The sequence below is a fragment of the Condylura cristata genome, unplaced genomic scaffold, assembly GCF_000260355.1.
Source record: "Condylura cristata isolate star-nosed mole 26May11 unplaced genomic scaffold, ConCri1.0 scaffold00028, whole genome shotgun sequence".
NCBI lineage: Eukaryota > Metazoa > Chordata > Mammalia > Eulipotyphla > Talpidae > Condylura > Condylura cristata.
Genome location: NW_004567129.1, coordinates 27,921,495 through 27,930,132, shown reverse-complemented (window position 1 = coordinate 27,930,132; position 8,638 = coordinate 27,921,495). Strand labels below are relative to the sequence as shown.

At 53.3% G+C, this 8,638-nt stretch overlaps 1 protein-coding gene and 1 long non-coding RNA gene across 2 annotated transcripts in view; one reads left to right on the top strand and one right to left on the bottom strand.

The window, feature by feature from the left end:
• Nucleotides 1–852: 852 nt before the first annotated feature.
• On the bottom strand, nt 853–4,674 carry LOC105854182. Its single transcript, XR_001145882.1, has 3 exons — nt 4,612–4,674; nt 2,480–2,581; nt 853–1,460 (listed from the first exon to the last, which is right to left on the bottom strand). It is a non-coding gene; the product is annotated as an uncharacterized LOC105854182 (long non-coding RNA).
• Nucleotides 4,675–8,185: 3,511 nt separating this feature from the next.
• SYCN (syncollin) overlaps nt 8,186–8,638 on the top strand; it is a 1,391-nt gene continuing 938 nt past the window's right edge. Inside the window, exon 1 of the mRNA XM_004690306.1 lies at nt 8,186–8,580. Within this exon, the coding sequence (XP_004690363.1) occupies nt 8,186–8,580 (395 nt within the window). The remainder of the gene's footprint in view (nt 8,581–8,638) is intronic.

Sequence of the window (8,638 nt, the reverse complement as noted above, 5' to 3'; positions counted from 1 at the left end):
TCTCGCAAGTGGGTCCCGTATCTGAAGCCAGTGAGGCCGTGGGGTCACAGCCTAGCCCGGGAGGAATCTCTCTGACTTTTCTGCCAAGTCTCTCTTCTGCCTTCAGCGGGAGAAATGTCTGTGCTGCAGACATTCCTCTGCGTTCCTGGGTCGTCCACGTAGCCCCCCTGTTAAAAGTCAATAACCCTCAACGAGTCTACCGAAGTTCACCAGGCTCAGCCTCGGGGGAGGAGGGCTGGGCGGCCATCACTCTGCTACCAGAGGATGTGGCCTGTGAAGTGTCATCCTTGAAAGGGTTTGCTGAATGGACATGTCTCTCCGGGTCCCTGGGGTGTAGATCCCTCTCAGAAATGCCTCTGAGGGGCTTTCTTCCTTGTGAAGAACAGAATCATGCAGACCTGGACAGCATGTGGGGACACCCTCATGTACCCGGGCCACTTTGAGACATGCCACAAAGGACAGCTGACCACAATGTCAACTACATGAACTCAGGATGTGATGACTGCACAGCCTGAGAGGCCCGGACAGCGGGGTCCACGGCCAAGCACTCCCCAGGCCCCACCAGCCTAGGGGCCACTGGCCTCTGGGTACGTAACTCATCTTGGTAGCTGAGCTTCAGTGTCCAGCCTACTGGACACTGTAAGATTCATTTATTTATGCATACAAGAACTGGGTGTAGGCTGCAGATGTCGGGGGTGAGAGGATTCACCAGAGACAGTGGGGAGCAGAACAGGAGGATCCACTGAAACACACTGCTGAGCGGAGCAGCGGGCGGGTCAGGAGAGGCCTGCTGCGCCGTGTGGGTCACTCCCGGGCCGGGGATAGAACTCGTGCTGCAGTGGCTGCGGGAGCTTGCAGTGCTGCGCTTTACCACTTGCGGCACCAGGGAGGCCGCAATCTACTTTCCTTAGCTACCTTTTCCTTATCCATTCGCCCACGGCTGGACTCTGCCACGCCTTCCACGTGGTGACTGTTGTAAATACCGCTGCAGGAAACGGGTGGGCACAGATCCTCTCCCAGCGACTGTTTTCGCGTCTCGGGTACTCTGAAGTGCAGTTGCTGGATCAGATGGTGGTTCTATTTGAAGTGATCAAATTGTCCCCATGCTATTTTCCACGGTGGCTGCATCCTTTCTCTTTCTGAAAAGGAACCCCTAAATTGCATAGGCTCATGCTCCATCAATCCTGGACAGCCCCTTGTAAGTGGGAGCAACTGGAATCCTCATTCTGTGCTGAGCAGAGTCTGAAAAGAGCCTGGCGGTTGTGACGAAGAGATGCATGAAGTAATTACATTAGGAGACCCCCCCGCCGCCTCCGATCCCCCATGTCTGTCTCGTACCAGGGTGGGGGGAGGGGCCTCCATGTTCTCACCCAGGGCCCTCATTTTGCTCCACACACCCAAGGTCAGGCATTCGTAACCATTTGCCTGGCAGCCTTGCAAAGCTTCTCTGAAGAAAATACCTAGAACAAAGGAATCCAGTTTTTATTGTAATATAGTTACCAAAATATTTTTTAAGACTCTGATCAAGTAATTTATGGACTTCTTCATTAATGCACTAAATAAAAAGTCATCGTGGCAGCTTACGAGTGGAGAGGAGCATACATGATACTTCAAGATGCCTGTTAGGAAATACCTGTGAGCTATTTGGGGACAAAGTCACAGGCTGCTGCTCACCCTGGGCTCAGCTGCCTGTGTCTGTCACACGTGTGTTAGACGGACAATGCCCCCCAAACATGTTCCTGTTCTCCAGGAGACTGTGGGTGATGAAGTGAAGGATCTTGAGTCCCAGGGATGAAAGAAACCTCTTTTCCAGCAGACCATAGTGCTCAGCACCATGGACAGCAGCTCATGCCGCTGCCTGCTCCACAGTGTCAACTGGCTTGGGGGGGGGGGGGTTTCCATCTGCCAAGCCCTTTCTGTGAGTGTGTTGTTTGGGGGTCTATGCCTTAAGGGTCTGTGTCTGTCTCACCTGCCCTTTCTTGTCATCAGAGGCTGGCAACAACCCAGCAGCACTGGCTGCTCCCCAGAATGCCCTGCACTGAGCAGGTGGAATGAGAAATAAACCTCTCTGGGGATAAACCCCTGAGGTTCGGGGTTATTTGTTACTACAGCAAAATGCAGCCTGGCTTGATTGATAAGCTCGTGGTCACCACACTTTTGAGAGTTTATGATAGGTGTTGTTTTTACAATTGCTACTGTTACTATTTTATGACTACTATAGTTACTGGGCAAAGGGTCTAAAAACTGTGCCCTTCCCTGGCAGCAAGGGGTTAAAGACACAGCGGTCAGACCACAGCCCAGCCCAGGCAGACTCCCCTCCAGTGTAGGTGGTGCTGGAAGTCAGGGGGCAGAGTGGAATTGCAGCCTTTATTGCTCTGGCCATCTGGAGGGCCTGGGGGTGCAAGCTCAGGTCTCTGGGTTGCTCCAACATCCCTACTTTGGAGTATATTGACATTAGTTAATCTAATTCATTCTTTACCTCCTGGAATTCCTTGCCCAGTCTTCTCTGTAATCACTTTGGTTCCTTGGAAGCCTTCAGCCAATGACTAACTGCAGAGATGTCTTCCCATAGTTCCATCTCCTAGGGAATATGGGAGACATTAGGGTAAGTCATTATTGTCATTTCCTATTTCACTATAACAAATTACTACCAGCCCTGACTGGTAAAATAACATACCATAAAATGTATTGCCTTCCTACAGTTCAGTGTTGATAAGTGCACTCACTTTGATGTATGACTGTCACCACTGTCCACCCCATAATTCTCTCCATCTTGTCCAACTGAAACTCTATACCTATTAAACAGTAACTCCCACTCTTCCCTCCCTACACCTAGTCCCTGGCAACTACCATTCTATATTCTTTATAATTTTGATGATTTTAAGTGCCTCATACAGGTGAAACCATACAGTATTTGTCTTTTTGTGATTGACTTCCTTCATTTAGCAAGATGTCCTCTGGATTTATCTGTGCTGTAGCACTGCCTTCCTTTTAACGGCTGTATAATATTCCATCACACACATGTGCCACATTCTGCTTTTTTATTCATCTGCTGATGGGCACTAGGTGATTTTCATGTTTTAGCTATTGTGGATAATACTGCTATGACTGGGCCCTTACACCATGGGGCCTGACAGGTTGGGAAGCCACCTCTTCACTTAAGAAGAGAGAAGAAACCTTTTCATTTGTAGTGAAACCAAACACTACTTTGTGGGCAGAATAATGGTCCCCCAAAGATGTCCGTGCTCTAACTCCTAGTCTTTGTGAGTATATTATGCAATAAGGTGAGGGGGGATAAGACTGCAGGTGGAATAAAAGCCCCCAATCAGTCAGCATTAAAATTTGGATATGGCCTTCCTTGACGAAGCAATGGGTTAAAGCTCAGTACTATGAAGCTGTCCACAGCCACTTTAGCACTAGCTCAAACCCCAGCCAAGGAGCTGATCCACATGGCACTGCAGACCTCTCCTGTCTCCCCACTACTCCCCACTCTGTCTCTGGTGAATCCTCTCACCCACCACACCTCTGGCTTGTACGAAGGCTCTTATATGCATAAATAAATAAATCTTTAAAAAAAAAAGAGTCAGACTGAGAAAGACAAATACTATATGGTCCCACATCGATGTGGAATTTGAAAACAACCCAACTCAAAAACAGCAGATTGATTGGGGGGGTGGGAGGAGGGAAGGATGAGTAAATGGGTAGAAGGGGGTGTGCCAAAGGTAAATATATATCGAGCCTAAGACATTAAAGCTTAAAATTTCTCCTTAGGAGAAAAAGAAAAAAGGCTCCTGTGAGATGGTACAAGTTAATCGGTGTGATAGTCACTTTGCCAGAAATACAACTATCAACGTATGGTGGGAGACTGAGCACCTTAAATTAAACAGGCGAGAAAGCTGTGGAAACTTACACAAGTTTGTGGAAACTTACTAAAATTTGAGGGGAAAAGGAAGAAATAATGAAGGGAGCAGTGGCCAAAATAGGCACTAAAAAGGAAACATCCTCCAGCGTCATAAACAGAAAGCAAAAACCGCTTTGGCATGTACCAACCCACCTGACCTGGACGATGACGCGAGAGTTGAGTAACTGGCCAAAGTCCATGCGCTCACGGCGGGGCGGAGCTGGGATAGGAACCTGCTCAGGTGCCACCTCGCGAGCCCCTGCGGGCTCAGGGCACCTTGGCGGCCAGCAAAATCCGAGCCCTTCGGGGCTCAGTTTTGGGTGTCACGCCCACCCGCGAGGTCACCAGCGTCCCATCCCGAGAGCTTGAGAGGTTGAGACCTGCTTCTGCCCATCTCCAGCTGGTTTGGGTTTCTCTTTTAGCCCCCATTATTCCCCTGCGCCCCCAGGCTGTCTCGCCTCTGACACTGTACCCCCTTCCCCCTCCCTGTGCTGCTCGTTGGGTTCGCAGTCTTCTCACTTTCCACTGCCACCTGCCCCCTCCAGCTGCGGGACTCGCCCCTGAGCTCAAGGAAGGCAGAAGCCAAGTCCTCCCTGGACCTGCAGCCTACAGGGACCTTCGCTGCTCCCTGCCTCACGCCGGGGTGATTGCGCAGAAGGGCAGAAGTTCCTGTAGCTGGAACCTAGAACCTTCCAGAGGAGTGGCCTCACCTGTAGCAGGTGTAACAGGGAACATGGTTCACAGCTCTGTCCTCGGTTCCATGCTGATGGATTTATCTGTGCCGAGAATATTCCAGCTCCTGCCAGGCAGCTGGCTCCAGACGCTGTCTCCGGAGGCTCCACTTGGGGTCCCAGAGATGTCCCTTTGTGTTGCACATGTTTTTTGTTTGTTTGTTTGTTTGAATCAGAAGTTATAGGAAGCACACTTGACAGCCGCTGAGCAAACAGGAGTAGCAATACAGAAAATTCTGGATGTAAATAACCATCAACGACATAGGCAGTTTTAAAAGCCAAAGCCCTCAGTAGTGGTTCCCAAATCTCAGGGGCAGCAGAATGCCAGGCTGGTGTTCAACATTCTGGTAGGTTCTACCCCTGGTGGGGCAGGAGGAGGGGCCAGGGTGGAGCGAGAATCTGCATTTCTACTAAGTTCCCAGGGGGTGTGGGTACAGTTGTTCTGAGGACCCCCCTTTGAGAACCACTGTTGCCAAGACTCCGGGTTTTGGCTGCTTTGGAGGATTGGACTAGCTCTTAAGAATTATGGATGAGGGCCTCCCTGGCGGTGCAGGGGTGAAGTCTCAGCGCTAGCTATCAAGCTACAGTCAGCCATTGTGGCACAAGTTCAATTCCCAGCAGGAGCTGACCCACATGGTGCTTCTGACCCACCAGCTGCTCCCCTCAGCAGGGGCTTCACCAATGCAGCTGCAGGGTGCAGTTAGTACTGATCTGTATTTTCCTGGTTTTGCGCAACAGACAGCATTTTCATTTAAATTATGTGCCACCGATAATAGCTTTAAGTTCAGGGATCTACCCTGATTGAGACAGACAACCCCTTTTTCCTTCTAGTGGCAACCTCTTTATGGCCTGGTGAAAAAAATGTGCAATCAAGGTGGGGAGCTCTTGAGAGAGGACATCTTTCTTGTTATACAAACCAGAACCCACCAGCATATATATTGTTTTAAAATCCCTGCCATTCTCCCACTTCTTCCCAGCATGCTTTGCATGGCCCACGTGAGCGCTCCTTTGGGCTCTGTTTGAATTACTGATTTGCTGTCTGACTTTCTCCAGGGCTCACGGGTTCCTCTAAGGGCAGGACACTGAAGAAAGGGCAGCTCCTGAGGGGAAAATGAAACTAGGAAGATTTATTTTTCTTCTGTTTGTGGAATTTGTGTTAATAAACAGTGAGGAGGCCGTTTCTGGATGAGGATGCCAGGGGTGGGTGTGTGCATGTGTGAAGGACAACATGGGTGCCTGGGATTTGCACCTCTAAAGTTCCACGGGGTGTGGGAGGCCGTGGTTGAGGACTGGGGGCTGGTTGGTGCTGGGGGGTCTGACGTCTAAGGCTGCACACCACGCTGTCTCCACACCACGCTGTCTCCACACCATGCTGTCTCCACCCCTCTGCAGTTCTCTGGGCACACCAGTGGGCATCAGTGACCGGTAGCTGGCTGTGGAGGGTGCCCCCAGCCCCTTCCCAGAGCGCATCTGAATGGTGGATTCTGTGCTCCGGCCCTGGGTCCTCTGGGTTCTCTCTGATGCAGGCAGAGCCCTATGGTCACATGGCCCCCCTTCCTGTCCCTGGCTCGCCTCCCCATCCCCTGGGGCCATCTGTGTCTGCAGCTGGCACCCTCCTGGGGGTGGGGCCCTCTGACCCCACCTGTCTCAGTCCTGGGGCCCCTGCGGAGCTGGAAGGTAGAGGCTCAGGTGTCTCTGAGGTCAAGGAAGCCCTCTGTGAAGTCAGCAGCTGGAGATTAGATACCACAGGGTCAGGAGAGGGAAGGAGGGAGATCTAGGTGGCTTTGGGGCAGCGCCGGGCTCAGGATCTCTCTCTACCGCAGTGAGAGCAGGACCTGACCGAGAGCTGGTTCTGCCGAGAGCTGGTTCTGAACGTCATGCCCTACACGTTTATATTTATATCGTGGTGTCCAATAGTATATGTGTGTGTTTGTAAATAGCAATCATGTAGGCTGTATTATGAAAAACTATGCTAGTTACACTTTATAAAGTCATTTTCTTTTATCTTCCTGGAGGTAGGAGAAAACTGAAGCTCAGAGAGGTGAGTTCACCTGCCCAAGGTCACTCAGCCAGCAAGACAAACCTCCCTCCTCAAGCGTTTCCAGCCTTGAGTCTTATTGGCTGCTGGGTGCCTGGGCACAGAGGAGCGTGTACTGTAGCAGGGTGGTCCCTCGGAAAAGGGGAAGTTCCGGGGTGTTGTCCTCTAACAGTACCTGGGGGAGCCAGGAGGGAGCAGGGCTAGCTGAGTGGCCTTGGTAGTAGTGAATAGCTGCTCCCTGTAGATGGCTTTAACTTGTGTGCCAGGCACCCGAAGGGGCTTCCGAGATGGTAACGCCCGCAGACACTGGCACGTGTAGGCCAGGGTCCTGGCTCAGCTCTCTACAGGATAAACTCATTTGCTTGTTACACCAGCAGCCAGGGCTGAGTAGGCCATAATCTGGTGGTGCTGGAGGTGAACTTCACGGAGCTGGGATTTGGCCCAGGAGGTAAGCTGCTTCCTTCCCTGATCCCAGAATATCCTCTGTAATCTTCACAACAATCCTGGAGTGTAGGAAGACTTGAACCCCGTCAATCTGGGCAGCTCATCCACTGGTCCCCATTCTTGTCTGGCAGGAGGCCAGGAACTCCCCCCAGGGTCCCCACCAAGATCCCAGGGGGGCTGGGCCACTCTTTCTCCTCCCTCTGGCTGGTTTCTTTTCCTTTTGCTGATCAGGTTAAGAACTTGTTGCTTGTTGCAGGAACTGTCTGTTTTTACCCAGATGAGTTTGAGTGTAGTCTGGGGTTGTTTTATTTTGTTGTTTGACTATACAAAAGGTTTAAGTTCTGTGCAGTTTCTTCTGTCTTCTGTTTATTTCTGAAGATTTCCAACCTTGATTAAGAAAAATCTCCTGTATCCTCGGGAGCAGGAGTGGGGGGCTGGGAGCCTCCTTTCTCTCCCTCTCCCCCTCTTAGGCTTGTTCTTCTGAGACTGGTCAGTTTGGAAGCACTCTATACCACACTCCTGAATTCTGCTCCCGAGTGTTGCAAAGCCACCCACGCTCCCCCCAGGCTTTTGAACACTGCCTGGCAGAGGTGTTAGGTAAACTTTGTATTTAAGGACGCTAGGTGGGTGGGGCACAGCGCCCCTCCCCATTTCTCCCCCTCTCTGCTCAGGGCTTCTTTCCTTATCTCCAGCTTCTCCATTCCCAAGGCCCGGTAGGGAGCCGGGCAACTCCCCCCCCCCCAGCCGCCGAGCCCTAATCTGGAAGGCGAGCGCTTCCATCCCGCGTCACATTCCTCCCGGTGCCTGTTCACCCCGCGCGCTCTGTAACAGGCGCCACCTGCCCTTCATGCCCTGCCTTCCTCTGCCACGCTGGGTGCCGACGCAAAGGCGCGGCTGGCCGAGCCGCGTACAACGCGGCCGCGGTGGAGGGATTCCCGCGCCGTCAGGTGCCCGGCTCCCCCCTCCCCGGCCCTCCCCGCCCCTCCCGCCCTCAGTCCTTATCTCGCAGCTTCTCCCTTCCCACGGGCCGGCGCATAAAAGCGCGCGGGGGCAGGGCCCCGCAGTGCCGCGATGACCCCGCTGTGCCCACTGCTGCTGGCCCTGGCCGTGGTCGCCGTGCCCGGCGTCCGTGGCAGCTGCCCGGTGCCCGCCGACCTCAAGCGCGCGGACGGGACGCGCACGTGCGCTGTGCTCTTCGACAAGAGCGACCCCTACTACGACAACTGCTGCGGCGGCGCCCAGCTCGCGGTGGAGCCCGGCGCCGACCTGCCCTTCCTGCCCTCCAACTGGGCCAACGTGGCCTCCTCGCTCGTGGTGGCCCCCCGCTGCGAGCTCACCGTGTGGTCCCGCCGCGGCAAGGAGGGCAAGACGCGCAAGTTCTCGTCGGGCGCCTACCCGCGTCTGGAGGAGTACCGCCGCGGCGTCCTCGGCCACTGGGCCAACGCCATCTCCTCCCTCTACTGCAGGTGCCTGCGGCCGCCCGGGCCAGCCCACAGCCCCTACGCCCCACCCCCACCCCAGCCC